General features: G+C 42.4%; 2 protein-coding genes across 3 annotated transcripts in view; one reads left to right on the top strand and one right to left on the bottom strand.

The window, feature by feature from the left end:
* Positions 1-932: 932 nt before the first annotated feature.
* Positions 933-10728, bottom strand: MKRN2OS (MKRN2 opposite strand). 2 transcript variants are annotated; one of them, XM_079122322.1, is made up of 4 exons: positions 10399-10728; positions 6397-6446; positions 2732-2894; positions 933-1355 (listed from the first exon to the last, which is right to left on the bottom strand). In XM_079122322.1, the coding sequence occupies exons 1-4, from the start codon at positions 10614-10616 to the stop codon at positions 1133-1135; spliced, it is 654 nt and encodes a 217-aa protein (XP_078978448.1). In that variant the 5' UTR covers positions 10617-10728; the 3' UTR covers positions 933-1132. The 2 variants fall into 2 exon arrangements, with proteins under 2 accessions (XP_078978448.1, XP_078978449.1); XM_079122323.1 differs by lacking the exon at positions 6397-6446 and having other exon boundaries at positions 10399-10592.
* A 4182-nt stretch (positions 10729-14910) lies between these two features.
* The window catches only part of MKRN2 (makorin ring finger protein 2), a 28012-nt gene continuing 27883 nt past the window's right edge, over positions 14911-15039 (top strand). The window contains 1 exon segment of the mRNA XM_079122305.1: positions 14911-15039. Coding sequence (XP_078978431.1) covers positions 14926-15039 — 114 coding nt within the window. The 5' untranslated portion in view covers positions 14911-14925.

Raw genomic sequence — 15039 nt, 5'->3', positions numbered from 1 at the left:
CAGTGAACAAGTCTCTGATTTAATTATTAATGGTCAGTTGACCACAATTGACCATTTATGATTGACTAAGCATGTTTCATTTTGTTTAAGAGCCTTACAGTGTCTCATTAAATTCTTTTTAACATTAGGCTTAGCATCACCTTGAAGGTGGGTTTGGTTCTTGGAAATTGGACATCATTTGGTGCCAAGGATGGGGAATGAGATTAAGTGGAGGAGCAGATTGTTTTTGGTAGAAAACCCAGTGAGTTCTTGAAGAAATTTCCAAAGTAGAATTCTGAAAAAGTCATGCTCACCAGCAAGTTAGTTTGGTGTTCTTTAAAGTATACAGACCCTCATACACTTGTCAAAAATCACCTCATTTCTTTCTGGTTACTCATCCTACCTTCCCCCTTCCTCCTCCTGAAGGTATTAGAGAAAGAAGTCAAGCCCTTCCTGTGTCTTCTCTGAATTCTGCATTTCTAGTGACAGAGGAAATACCTTGCAGTAATACACCCCGGTCTCCATGTGCCAGGTGAGATGGAATGAAAAGGAAACAGACTAGTACATTTTTCCCCCCAGTACTGGAGATTGAATCCAGGGGCTGTAATCCCAGCCACTTGGGAGGCTAAGGTAGAAGGATCGCAAGTTTGAGGCTGGCCTCAGCCACTTAGCAAGGCCCTAAGAAACTTAGCAAGCTGCTGTCTTAAAATAAATAATAAAAAGGGCTGGGGATGTGGCTCAGCAGTTGAACACCCCTGGGTTCAATCCCCAGTCCTGCAAAATAACAAATCAAAACCAAAAGATGAATTTGTTCAACTGAATCAGTTGTTCAAATTGAATCAGTTTATAAGAAGTTTGATCCATGAATCAAAGTGTTGCCACCACTTTGTTTTGTAACACAGTCTCAGCTTAAATCCAACTGCTATGAAAATAATTTAGTTGGAATGTATATAAATTTTTAAACCCAGGGAAATTTTTATTTTTTTAAATAAATTCTTAGACTGAGGTAACTTGAAGTATACTTAAAACCACATACCTTTTTATTAACCATAGTTAGATGCATTTGGAAATCCTTAGTATCAGTTAAAGATAGTGACCCCTGAATATCCTGTCCCCTCTACCCTCACACACAGCACTCAGCACAGACCACGTCCTAAGGAGGGCTTGTCTCTTGGTCAGGGTGGTCAATTGCATAGAAGCCATGCTCTTCTATTGCCCGGTGGAGTGTGATGTACTTAGAGGCCAACCTTGTCCTTGGGATCACATATTTCTCTGTGAATTCATTCTTGTCCAGTTGTGGTTTGCCTTCTGTGGTCAGAATGCAGTTAATGAACATGAGGGTGTAGCTGTAGCAGTTGTGGTGGTCTTCGTCATACCTTCCAGAAGAAAGATACAGAGAAGAGAAGTTGAGCTGTGTGTTTTTATGCATGCATGCATTTATTTAAAAGATGACCTGACAGGGCGGTAACACGCCTATAATCCCAGGAACTCGGGAGGCTGGAGCAAGAGGATCACAAGTTTAAGACCAGCCTCAGCAACAGTGAGACCCTATTTCAGAATAAAAAATAAAAAGGGCTGGTGATGTGGCTTAATGGTAAAGTGCCCCTGAGTTCAATCCCCAGTACCAAAGAGAGAGAGAGAGAGAGAGAGAGAGAGAGAGAGAGAGAGAGAGAGACTCTCTATGCACTCCAGGACAGCATTGAACTGGGATCAAGAGATCTTTCTGCCCCAGCCTCCCCAGGAGCTGGAGTACAGATGCACACCATGACACCAGAAACTGAACTTTAAAAGCTTCTAAGGAACAGGCCATGACACTCCAGAAGGACTTTCATAACTGAAATCTGTTTCCTCAGGGAGCCGGGCCTCTTTACGTGCAGGCCCACCTGGTTATGAAGCCTCCAGAGGTGCAGTTCTGGGGACAGCAGCATCCTGGACTCTTTCTGCTTATTACCAAAGGACAGAGAGGAGGGGGCTCACCCAAATGTTCAGGACTTAGTTGCATATAGCTGCCAATCTGGAGAACTTAATTTGAATGAAATTCTAGATTTTGGAAGTGAAATTCCATATCTAAGTTTTAGGATATCCCACAGTATCAAAACTCAGCTCTACGGAAGCCTCAGAAAAATTTAAATTCACAAGTATACTATAAACCTTCTACAATGGTGAGGGAGAAAGGAATTGAGAAATCAACTTCAAAATTGCTGAAACTAAGGCGAAAAAAGCATTAAATATGCTTACTTCATTTTCACTTACCGGCAATTGGACCCAGGGCCTTGCACAGGCCAAGCAAGCACTCTACTGCTGTGCTGTGCCACCATATCCAGTTAATATTTCTTATATTTTAAGCATTGTTTTAATTTTTAATTTTTTTCCAGAGGGTATAATATGGCTTTTGCAAAATATGTGTAAAAACACCTAGTCATAGAACTAAAATAACCACAGTGCAAGGTTCTGACCATTTAGCTCTTAAAATGCTGTGACTTTGGGGTTGGGGGTTGGTGTATGTAAAGCATACCCCTAGGTTTGATCCCCAGAACCCCCAAAAATAAATGAATAGTAATGCTGTCACTTTGATTTGTAAATTTGCACTGACCTGCCCCTGCATAAGTCCAAAGTCATATGACCCTAAATTTCTTCAGAGGCCCTAACGTCTCAGTGTGGGCTCAACTTGAAGAGGAAAAGCGGCCAGCCAGCGGGGACCCCAGAGGACTCGCACTTACATGCCAAGTGAGTGGGCTTCGTAGCCACCTACCTGTGAGGCAGCCAGGCCCCCGTGGCCGAGAAGTCTTCCAGGTACTTGTCCCACTGATTCATCAGTCCGAACATGTTGGGCTGCACCAATGGGACACTTAGACTCTGCTCCCAGCCGGCCTCGTCTCGCTGGACGCCGCGTTGGTTGTAATTATACACAACCCCTGCAAGCCACAGGCACACAGAGCCCTTAGGGAAGCTGCACTTCTGTGAAAAGCCACCTCGGAAAAGGGCAGCAGCTACCTCAGGAACTTCCATTCCCATATGGTGGATCCAGGCCACATTTTCCTATTACTGTCAGAAAGCAAGGGACCCCGGCAGGGAGAGATTTGAGAATAAGTATGGGAAGCAGCCATCCTTTTGGTGAGATGCATATATGGAATTTAGATGTTTTACTGCCTAAAATAACTTATTTTTCTTTTGTTGTTATTGTTTTTTTGTTTTTTTGTTTTTTTTTTTTTGGTACCGGGATCACACCCAGGGATGCTCTACCACTGAGCTACATCCTCAGCCCTTTTCTCATTTATTTTAATTTTTTTTTTTTTTTTTTGAGACAGGATCTCACTAAGTTTGCCTGGGGTTTTGCTAAGTTGCTGAAGCTGTCCTCAAATTTTCAATCCTTGTCCCTCAGCCTCCCAGGTCACTGGCCAGATTACTGACAGGCACCAGTGTGCCGGCTCAGGGAGGGGCTTATGAAACCTTAGCCTCCCCTTTTTATCAGCAAAGCCCTTCCTTCAAAGGAACCCAGTTCTTGTTCTCCTTGTCCCCAGGAAACAGGAAACAGTGATAGGTGCCCAGGGTCTGGGGAGGTAGCTCAGTCATCAAGTAGGTGCTTAGTATGCGGGAGGCCCTGGGTTCCATCCCCAGCACCACAAAAAGGTTTTGTTTTGTTTTGTTTTGTTTTTTATAAAGTGATGCCTGGTCCCAGCACCATGGTGCATGCCTGTAATCTCAGCTACTAGGTAAACTGAGGCAGAAGGGTCACTAATTTGAGGTCAGCGTGGCCAACTTTGCAAGACCCCATCTCAAAATTAAAAAAAAAAAAAAAAGGAACGGGGATGTAGCTCAGTGGTAAAAATGTCCCTTGATTCAGTCCCCAGCACAGGAAAGAAGGAAGGAAGGAAAGAAAACGGTGCCTGGATAATCATCTCCAAATATTTTTGTTGAAGTTCTTGGTTTACAAATCAGTGTATCTAGTTTCCTTAAGTCGGCTGATTTCCACTGATAGAGACTGGTGGTACAAGTTGGGCACGGTGCACACCTGTGGGCCCAGCTACTCGGGAGGCTGACGCAGGAGGACTGCTCAAGGCCAGGACGGGCAACACAGCAAGAGTCCATCTCAAAAGAGAAAATAAAATCGGTGGTACATTTGATGGCTCATGTGGGTAACTGTGAATTAAAAAATAAATAAAAATAAAAAGCAGTACTAACTCAGCAGGGCACAGTGGTACACACCTGCAATCCCAGCAACTCAGGAGGCTGAGGCAGGAAGATAGCACGTTGAAGGCCAAACTGGGCAACTTGGTGAGGCCCTATCTAAAATAAAATCTATCTCTCTATCTATTTATTTATTTATTTATTTTATGGTACTGGGGATCTAACCCTGGGGTGCTTTACAAGTGTGCACCACTGTGCCTGGCTAAAAATAAAATTTTAAAGCGGACTGGGGATGTAGCTCAGTGGTAGAGTGCTTGCCTAGCATGCAAGAGTTAGGGTTCAATCCCCAGTACTGCAATCAAACAAAACCCAGGTCTAGGTTTCTGTTCATGCTGTCGGTTTCTCTTGTCTCCGGGAGGCAGGAAAGACTAACCAGAGGGGACTGAGCTAAGAGCCCCACCTGCTTCCAGGTTCCAGGCTCCACCCAGGCCCTTATTTTTACAGAAGAGAATGATTCTGGTCTTGGGTCACAAACTCTGCACCTTCAGAACTAAATCCAGCCAGAGGAATATTTTCTGACTCTCCATATACTTTTTCTTTGTGTGCGTATGGTGCTGGGGTTTGAACCCAGGACTCTGTGCATGCAAGGCAAGCACTCTACCAACTGAGCTATATACTGAGCCAGTCCTCCATATACTTTTTTTTTTTTTTTTTTTTGAAGTGATGGGGATGGAACCCAGGGCCTCATGCAAGCACTCTATCACAGAGCTACATCTATAGCTTACCTTAAAAAAAAAAAAGAAAAGAAAAAAAAAATTTTTTTAAGCAGAGTACACCCTCCAGACCCTAAGGCATTCTAATCTCTCATCTTATTCCTGAATCCCCTTCAGTGTTCAGGATCCGATGGTAGCAGGTTTAATATAGGATTGGGAAATCAAGGGACTTGGATCCAAATTCTGGTTTGGATCCACAACACGTGGAGGTCTTGAACTGTTAGCACAAAAAGACCACGCTGGATGCAAACTTCATGGATCGGCTCAGCTTTTTATTCAGGAATTGGATTACACCTCCAATGGATCCACTCTCCTGGTGGAAAATGAGCCATCACCCAAAGGGGGAGCCTATGCATATACAGGTTATACTGAAAGGAGACTCCAGAAAGTGTCACTGTGAGGTGACTTAATTAATGTCAGAATGTATCACTCAGGAACTTTGAGTTTTGTTTTCACTAGGCAGTGGAGGGTCTGGGGTCCGTGGTCAGTACCTGCGATTTATTTTTACTGGGCAAGGGAGAGGGTTGGGGGTCTGTGGCCAGAATCTGGAAAGGATTTATTTGGGAGAGATCAATGCTGTTTTTCCTCTCCCTAAAAACCAATGAAAAAAATGTGCAGGTTTGTGGGGCTCTTCACTGAGAAAAACATGGAAGAACTTTGAAGGGGCTGGCGGTGTGCTCTGTGGTCATATCATGGGAAACAGACGGTGGAGTAGCCACAAGCAGCTCTTGGAGAGAAGGAGAACTCCAAACTTTATTTTACGCTGGTGGGCCCAGAGGAGAACAAGCTCCAAACTCTGAGCCCTTTTCCACAGTTTCTCACGACATTTATAGATTATTTGGTGTCATCTTAGACCCGTCTTTATCACTGAATCTTTTTTTCCTCTTAAAAAAAAATATATTCCTAATCAATATGTGACTGAAGGCCTTATTCAGGGTCTCTAACATAAAACCTACTTACAGAAACAGATAAGAAGAAATGGCTCTTTTCACAGGCATCTGTTAAATCTCTAGTCTTGAAAGCCTGGCAGAGGTGTTTCCATATCAAAAGGGAGGAGTCAGGGTCCTAGGACAGTTATTTATAATCCAAAAGGTAACCCTGGTTAATCAGGCTTCCAGAAGAAAGGCTGAGAGAGGGGAGGGGAACTGACTCTTTCCCCAGGCATTGGTTTCTTATTCTAACGGTTTTTATAATTTCATTTCACAACCAGGTCTGGTTTTGCTATCACAGTTGAGTGCTTGCCTAGTATGAGCAAAGCCATGGGTTCCATACCTGGTATGGAAAAAAAAAAAAAAAAGCTTCCAAATATTTAGTATGGGAGTAGTGAGAACTTGCCATAAAGCCAAGTATTTCTATTTTGGGGGAGGTAGCTATTCCCACCTCATGGTGGAATGGAGGAATCATGAGTTAAATGTTGCTATAATTACATCTTCTCTAGAAATACCAGTCTCCTCTAACTGGGTGTTGGGGACATTTTTTTTTTTTAAGCTAGAAAAATGTATGCAAATGCACTCACCATTTGTGTTAGTGATTCCAACATGAAGATCAGACTTGCCATCGTACTCCCTGAAAGAAATACTTGTTATTTATTTATATTTATTTATTTACTTTTTATTTATTTATTTATTTATTTATTTATTTATTTATTTATTTATTTATTTATTTATGTTAGTGCTGGGTAATGAACCCAGTGGCTGTGCCACTGAGCTGCATCCCCAGCCCATCTTATTTTTAAACTTTGAGGCAGGGTTTCCCTAAGTTGCTGAGGCTGGCCTCAAACTTGCAATCCTCCTGCCTCAGAGTCACTGGGATCACATCATCGGCCACCACGCCTGGCTTATGGTTATTATTTCTAAGAGATAGGTTCTGGCCATGTTGCCCAGGAACTGCTGGGCTCAAGCCGTCCTCCTGCCTCAGCCTCTGCAGCGCCTGGCTAACGAGTGTTCTTTTCCTCACTTGCGTGTGTTTGGCTTGAAGAGTTGGTACTTAAAATAGGAGGAAAGCTGTGGGCCTCCCCTGGTGGCTGGTGCCAGAACTTACCATTGACTCCAGGTTAGCTGAAGCCCTGTTTGAGAGCTGGTTGAGATAGGAAATACTCCCATGTCTACCCTAAATCTAAGTTTTCTTGGAACTCCGAAGGCCGACCCTTCCGGCGCAGAAATTCAGCACACCACTTAGTTTGCATGGGCCCACGTGGAGGTCATCTGTCATGGGAGCTTCTTACTGTTCGTTCTTCCATTTGTGGCAAATGACAGCCTATTCCTCAGACTAATGGGGGTGGGAAGGTCCTGGAGGCATCTCAGAGGACCAAAGACTTCAAAACTATAGGAGCCAACTGGGGATAAGGATGTAGCTTGGTGGCAAAGTGCTTGCCTAACATACTTGAGGCCCTGGGTTCAGTCCCAGCACCACCCAAAAAAAAAAAAAAAAAGAAAGAAAGAAAGAAAGAAAGAGTCCATGTTGGTCTTATGATCTGTGCCCACACCTGCTTTCCCTGGACAACTTTTGTTTTTTTTTTTTTTTTTTTTGGTACTAGGGTTTGAACCTAGGGGCACTTAACCACTAGGTCACACCCCCAAGCCCCTTTTATTTTGAGAGATCCTTACTAAATTGCTTAGGGCCTAGCTATATTACTGCCGCTGGCCTCAGACTTGTGATCCTTCTGCCTCAGCCTCCCAAGGTACTTGGATTGCAGGCGTGCACTACCATGCCCGGCAAGTTCTTATATGAAATACCTAGTCCCTCTATATATTTAGAAGTGCTCAATCAATTTAAAAGTAGAAATAGTAAGTAAAAACATTTTGTTGATATCTTTTAAAAACTGATGGGAAATACTATGTTTGGAATCACTAACTCACCTCTGAACAGTATACTATATTATGTACTTGTTCACTGGCCTGAGAGAAGTGGAAAGGAAAAAGTGACAAGAGGTGTTTTTTTAGAGTGAGCTAGAAAATTCCGGCTTACTCAGTGCCCTGCATGTTAGGTGCATTTTGTTTGACTTTGCTGTACTGTATATCTGCTGCACAAGGGAGTCTTGATTTTTTTTGTGTGGGGGGGTGGGTACTGGGGATTGAACTCAGGGGCACTCCACCACGGAGCCACATCCCCAGCCCTATTTTGTATTTTATTTAGAGACAGGGTCTCACTGAGTTGCTTAGCACCTGGCTTTTGCTGAAGCTGGCTTTGAACTCATGATCCTCCTGCTTCAGCCTCCCAAACCCTGGGATGGCAGGCATATACCACCACCATGCCCAGAGAATCCTAATTTTATAATACCTAGTCTCTAGAAATGAACGTGGTTGCCAGTGTGAAGCTAACGCATTCTGTATGCTTTGTGTTACGATTCATAGAAAGGCAGTCTTCTGGAAAGGACTTTTGAAGGGAATTGGGAACATCACATCTGAATGACACCTGTGATCCAGAAGAGACGGGAATGGAAGAAATGGAGGCTTTGAGGCTGAAGTGCCCACGCTTAGAGGATGCTTTCAGATCTAACCAGGATCTAACTCAGCCTCATCTATGTAGTTTATTCAACTCTACTGTGTACATCGTAGACAAACTTCAGTCCTTATTTGAAACATCTCATCTTTCTAGATCTTTAGAAGTGTACAAAGTATGTTAAACGTAGAGGTAGTAAATAAAGCATTTAGTAGATTAAAAAGGGAGGAGGAGAAGCCTATGACTAAGGCAGAGCTATAGTCATCCTCCTCTTATATGGCACTTCCTGAGGCAGGAGGATGGCAAGTTTGAGGCCAACCTCAGCAATGGCAGCAAGGCCTGGTCTCAAAATGAAATTTTAAAGAGGGCTGGGGACATAGCTCAGTGGTAAAGCACCACTGGGTTTAATCCCCAGGACCAAGAAAAATATGTACATAAACAAACCAAAAAAAGTGCACCATAGCTCAGTGCCTAGCAGGTGCTTAGCATGCATGAGGTGCCGAATTCAATTCTCAGCACCAGAAAAAAGAAAAAAAAAAAGCTTAGTTTGGACCAGTCTGAAATCTGATCATGCATCGTTTCATTTCAGGAAAGCAGGCCTGCGGCTTGTTCACTGTGGCATTCCTAGCAAACTCTTCAGTAAGGATTTGTTTCATGGACCAATGTTATGAGAAGGAAATCCTGAATTCTGGCCACTTTATTCAAAAGCTTTTGGAATCCAACCAGTTAATGACTCAGAGTTAGGTCAAATGAGGCTCTTATGGAACAGCTGGGAATCTGTGATTCTGCTTAACAAAGAAACAAAGGTCCTGCCAGGCTGTGGAACTACAGTCTGCACTGAGCATGAATGGAATGGAAGGAGCACGTGGTTGAAGCATCATGATTGACACGTGGGCCAGCCTTATGTGCCTTATCACTGAACCTCACCACCTGCATAGTTGGAGCCATCCTCTGACAGCTGAGGGATCAGACTTGGAGAGGGTCCCAGAGCTGGTTAGTAAAAGAACCATGATAAGATGGGGCTCCTCACACCATGTGCTGTCTGTCTGCAACCCACTGTCTCCCGACACAGGCTCACTGTGCAGCCAATCTGTACCCAGTGGTTTGACCAACCTCTAATTTACACACTTCCATTGGTCATCCTGATAGGGCCAGGAAGGAAACCGATGAAGGAAGTTAGTAATCGAGGGAAGTGAATAGTCAGCTCTAGTTTTCTTATCCCAAAGCAACACTCTTGAAGGAATGGGAGAATTACAGTAGATTTCAAGTTCCTGCTTATAACCATCAGCAAGAACTGAATATCCTTCCTATGTAAAGTGCATGACATCATTCAATAACATGCATGCCACTTTAAAAACCTGGCTATAGGTTTTTAAACCTACAGGTCCAATTTCAATTCTATTTGTAAATTCCACCAGTACAGTGAAACAATATTTTCTTTTTGATTTCTGTCTGCATTCATTCTTAAAGCAAGGTGACATCTACAATGAAATTTTTTGGGGGGTGCGTTGGTGGGGATAGAATACAGGAAAGCTTTACTGCTGAGCTACATCTTTTTTCTTTTCTTTATTTCTTGAGACAGGGTCTCTAAGTTGTTGTGACTGGCCTTGAACTTGCACTCCTGCATCAGTCTCTGAAGTCTCTGGGATTAAAAGGTACTATTTCGATAGGATTGGCAGCTGGGTTATTTTCCCAGTTAGCCTTAAATTGTCTGAGCAGGTGTGTTCTTCACATATTTTACACATTCTTGCACTTCTCATTGAAGAAATGTATATGCACAGTCTTTTCTTTTTTCTTGTTTTTTCCCAATGCTCGGATGGAACCCAGGAACTCACACATGCTAGGCAAACGCCCACACGTGGAGCCACACCCCCAACTTCAAACACCATCCATTTTTATGAAACAAGTAGCGCTACATATCAGGATTTAAGCCCAAAACACGGGTCACATGACTCACAAAAACCTCACACTGTATAGTACATACTGCTGGAAGAAAGTTTTAGTGACAAAATTACACAGAAGAAAAAGTTTGCACAATTCAATGTAAAACAAAACAAAACAAAACAAAACACTGTACCTAAGAAATGTCCCCTGAGTTGGTCTGAGCAGGAAGGAGCATTTTTCTTGATGCCCATCAGTAAATGGATTAGAGATGCTGACAGGTGCCTCCTCCAGTTTCGCAGAGCCCACTTCCTGCTGGCACAGAGGGCAGCATGCGGGCACCCTGAAGCCGTAGATGGATTTCTTACAGTGGTTGAATTTAATCAAAGGCTTCCCAGCTTCTGTGCAGTGCATAGCTTTCACCTCCTGGGCTACCAGGCGAGGTCTCTGGAGACTTCCTTTTCCTCAACACACAGCTGGCAAAAGTCTGCCACCAAAGTAACCTGATCCACCATGATGTCATCCTGACTGAGCCAGGTAGGATTAACCAGTAACCAGGCCGCCCCATAGCCTGGCTTCTTAAAGAGCTAGTCGTCATTTGTGCTCACCAAGTTTCTTTCTAGGCTCTGTACAGTCTGCAACGAATGACAGCAAGCTCCTATTCATCCTTCAACGCCCTATTTTTCAGTGCTGACTTTCTCAGCTTTCTTCAGTATTTTGTTGACCTGCAAGTCCTGGACTCAGTCACATTCCTACCAGAACTCTTATTATTTAATTAGTCATTTAGTCAAGTGCAGTGGTGCATGCCTTGTAATCTCAGCGTCTCTGGAGGCTGAGGCAAGAGATCGTAAGGTTGAAGCCAGCCTCAGAAACTTAGTGAGGCCCTCAGCAACTTAGGGAGACCCTGTCTCAAAATAAAAAAAATAAATAAATAAAAAGGACTGGGGATATAACGTAGTAGTAGAGCACCCTAGGTTCAATTTCTAGTACAAAAAGAAAAAAGGAAAGAAAAGAAAAAGTCATTTAATTTTATTATTCCCATTAGTCTGAGAGCTTCTTGGGTTTAGAGACTCACCTCTGTAGGTTTTTTAAAATTCAAGAAACTTTTAAAAAAAATTTTCATTTTCTTTTTTGTGTCACTGGGGATCAAATCCAGGGATCTTCTACCACAGAGCAATATCCCCAGCTCTTTTTATCTATTTATTTATTTATTTTTGAGACAGGTTCTCACTAAATTGTTGAGGCTGGCCTCAACCTTGTGAACCTCCTGCGTCAGACTCTAGAATTACTGGGATTGCAGGCGTGCACCACCACACCTAGCAGTGGTGTGCTTTTTTGACACATAGCTTCACCTCTTTATTATTTCAGGGGAATTTTCATAAGTTATAACTTTGAGTATTTTTTTACTTTTTTTTTAGAAAATTCTGTTTTCTGTATGTTGCATTTTTGCCTATCTTCACCAATACTTGCTGTGTTTAAATTGAAATAATATATATATATAATGAAATTCACCCATTTAGTGTACAATTCAATGGTTTTGAGCATATTCAACCATCACTACTAAGTTTAAAACATTTTCATTCCCCTAAAAAAGAAACCCCAAACTATTCACAGTCCTGTCCCCCTTCCCCTCCTTCCAGCCCCTGCACCACTAATCTTTATGAATTTCACATAAAGGGTGTCAGATGGTGTAGGATCTTTTGCATCTGACTGCTTCTACTTAGCACAAGTTATCAAAGTTCACCTATGTCATAGTACATCTTGGTTATTTATTCAGTTTTATGGTTAAATAATCTTCCATTGTGTGGACATATTTTGTGCATTTATTCATCAGTTGATGGATGTTTGGGTTGTTTTAACTTTGGGCTATTATGAATAATGCTGCTGTGAATAAGTTTCTTCATATTCATGTGAAAGTTGGTTATTTTTTGTTTGTTTGTTTTGTGATACTGGGATTGAATTCAGGGGTGCTCTATCACTAAGCCACAACCCTAGCCCTTTTTCTTTCTTTTTTTTTTTTTTTTTTGGTGGGGGAGGGGAGACAAGGGATTGAACTACTCAGGGGCACTAGACCACTGAGCCACATCCTCAGCTCTATTTTGTATTTTATTTAGAGACAGCATCTCACTGAGTTGTTTAGCTCCTCGCTTTTGCTGAGGCTGGCTTTGAACTCTCAATCCTCCTGTCTCAGCCTCCCGGCACAGCCTTGTATCACCGCGCCTGGCAACACTAGCCCTTTTTATTTTATTTTGAGACAGGGTCTCAATAAGCTGCCCAGACTGGCCTCAAACTCACAATCCTCCTGCCTCAGCCTCCGGAGTTGCTGGGATTACAGGCTTAAGCCATTGCACCTCTCTCCTGAGGCTCTATCTCTTGGTCACACAGGTAGCTGTGGGATGTTTGAGTTACATGCTAACCTTTTGTTTAACACTTTGAGAAACTGCCAGACCTTTTTCCCAAGTGCACATCATTTTCCATTCGCATAATTTATGAGAGTTCCATTTCCTCCACATTTCCTACACTGGTCTGGACTTACTTTAGCCAACTGAATGGCTGAGCGTGGAGTTGTATCTTACTGCATTTCCGAAATGAACATCATTTCCTGTGCTTATAGCCAGTTCATATATCTTTGTTAGAGAAATGTCTATTTAAATCTTTTGCACCTAATTGGGTTGTCTTTTTTTTTTTTTTTTTTTTTTGGCAGTACTAAGAATTGAAATACTCCCCACCCCCGCTGAGTTCTCTACCACTGTATTATGTACCCTGCCCTTTTTAAATTTTGAGACAGGGTCTTACTAAGTTGCACAGGCTGACCTCCAACTTAGATCCTCCTGCCTCAGCCTCCTGTGTCACAGTGCCTGGCACAATATGTTTTTTTTCAATTGATGCAAAAGAAAAAAGCATTTGATGGAAATAAAGACATTTTAATGATAAAAGTGTGAGAAAACTAGGATGAGAAAGATATTTTCTTAATTTGATAATGGATACTTAAGAAAGTCTGAGGCTAATATTTTAATTTATGGTAAAATATTATATACTTTCCTTAAATTCAGGAACAAAACAAAATGTACACTATTTCCACTTCTCTTTAACATTACAAATGAAGTAAAACTGTCATTGTTTACTGATGACATCATTGTGTGTATATAAAATAGAAAACAATGTAACAAAAACACTGGAATTAATTTAAATTTTAGCATGGAGCTGGATTCCCAAGTCCATATACAATGATCAAGTATGTGTCTGTATACAAGCAATACACAATTAAGGAATTTTAAAAATATTTAAATTAGTTAATAAAAACCCATTTAGAGTCTTTCAAATGAATCTAGGTTGTTCAATTCCTATGCACTGAAAACTACAAAATTTCCCATATATTTCTGATTGCTGAGAACATTTTCAGAAGTTCTAAGCAACTGCAAGTATTTACCAGGTTCATTCATTAGAAGACTCATTTAAAAAAAAAAAAAAATTAAATTTTTACTGGGGATTGATCCCAGGGCAGGCATTCTGTTACTGAGCTACATCACCAGTCTCCCCCTTTTTAAAAAAAAAAAATCTTTAGTTGTAGATAGACACAATACCTTTATTTTGTTTATTTATTTATTTTTTATGTGATACAGGGGACGGAACCCAGTGCTTCATGTGTGCTACCACCAGCCCTTTTTATTTTATTTTTGTTATTGTTTTTATTTTGAGACAAGGTCTGGCTAAGTTGCTCAGGCTGGCCTCAAATTTGAGGTCCTCTTACTGAAGTCTCCCTAGTAGCTGGGTTTACAGGCATGCACCACCGCAACTAGCCTAGCCCAGTTTTTCTTAATGTAAAAAAAAATTTAAAAAGCGAGAGAAAATCACTGAAAGATCGAAAGTGAACAACATGATGTAATCTATGTTTTAAACATAGATTTTGCCAGGCACTGCGGTCAAAGCCTGTAATCCCAGCGACTCTGGAGGCTGAGGCAGGCAGCGCCACACTAAAGTTTAAATTACTTCCAGTGCTTTTAGTACATTGTATTCTGTTCTATGCACACACAATAATGCCATCAGCAATTTAGCGAGATCTTGCCTCAAAATAAAAAATAAAAAAGGCTGAGGATGTGGCTCGGTGGTTAAGCTCCCTTGGGTTCAATCAAATCCCGGTACCAAATTAATAATAATAATAATAATAATATTATAATAGGTTATTTGTGACAAAAGAGTAGAAGACCCGTGACGTTGCATGGGCCTAGGCTAGACGTGGTGGTTGCTTCTACTGGAACCCTGAAAGTGGAAATGGAGAGAAGAGGATGCATTGGACAGAGAAATGGGGGCGGGATCTGCAAGACGTAGAGGGCAGGGTCAAGGCTAACTTTTGGGGTTTCCATAAAAGGAAATGGAAGACGAAAGGCAGAATTCCAGCACAGAAAATGGGCACTAAAACTTGGGTAGGAGTGGAGATTTTGAAAAAGATCTGTTTCGAGAAGGGCGAAGCGGTAGGTGAGGTCTGGAGGGGACCTGGGGCAGGGCTTGAGGAGGGGTTCCAGGGAGCCCAAATTTGGTGCAGGAGGAGCATTTGGAAATAAAGTGCTGAGGCACGCGTTGGTCGGGGGAGGGATGAGGTGATTTGGGGGACGCAAGAGGTCGCTAAGGAATGTTCTTGGCGATTGGGGCAGAATCCTAGGAACTAATTGTCCTGGATGCGACTGCCATATTCAAGACGCCAGTCAGGCTCCGTCCGGGAGGCATGGAATTGCGGATACCGAGCACCGGGATGTGGGAACCGCCCCGCCTCACACCCGGTACGGAACCAATTGTGACGGCGGCTAGGTTTCCGGCCGGCGCTACAAAGCTGAAGCAC

The sequence above is a fragment of the Sciurus vulgaris genome, assembly GCF_902686455.1.
Source record: "Sciurus vulgaris genome assembly, chromosome: 19".
Lineage (NCBI taxonomy): Eukaryota > Metazoa > Chordata > Mammalia > Rodentia > Sciuridae > Sciurus > Sciurus vulgaris.
This window is presented reverse-complemented; position numbering and strand designations above follow the sequence as displayed.

Coding starts and splice junctions, on each gene's coding strand:
- MKRN2OS (XM_079122322.1), bottom strand. CDS start 10,616: ATGCACTGCACAGAAGCTGGGAAGCCTTTGATTAAATTCAACCACTGT. Junction 2,895..6,396: donor TGGAATCACTAACACAAATG/GTGAGTGCATTT, acceptor TGTGGCTTGCAG/GGGTTGTGTATAATTACAAC. Junction 1,356..2,731: donor GGGGCCTGGCTGCCTCACAG/GTAGGTGGCTAC, acceptor TTCTTCTGGAAG/GTATGACGAAGACCACCACA.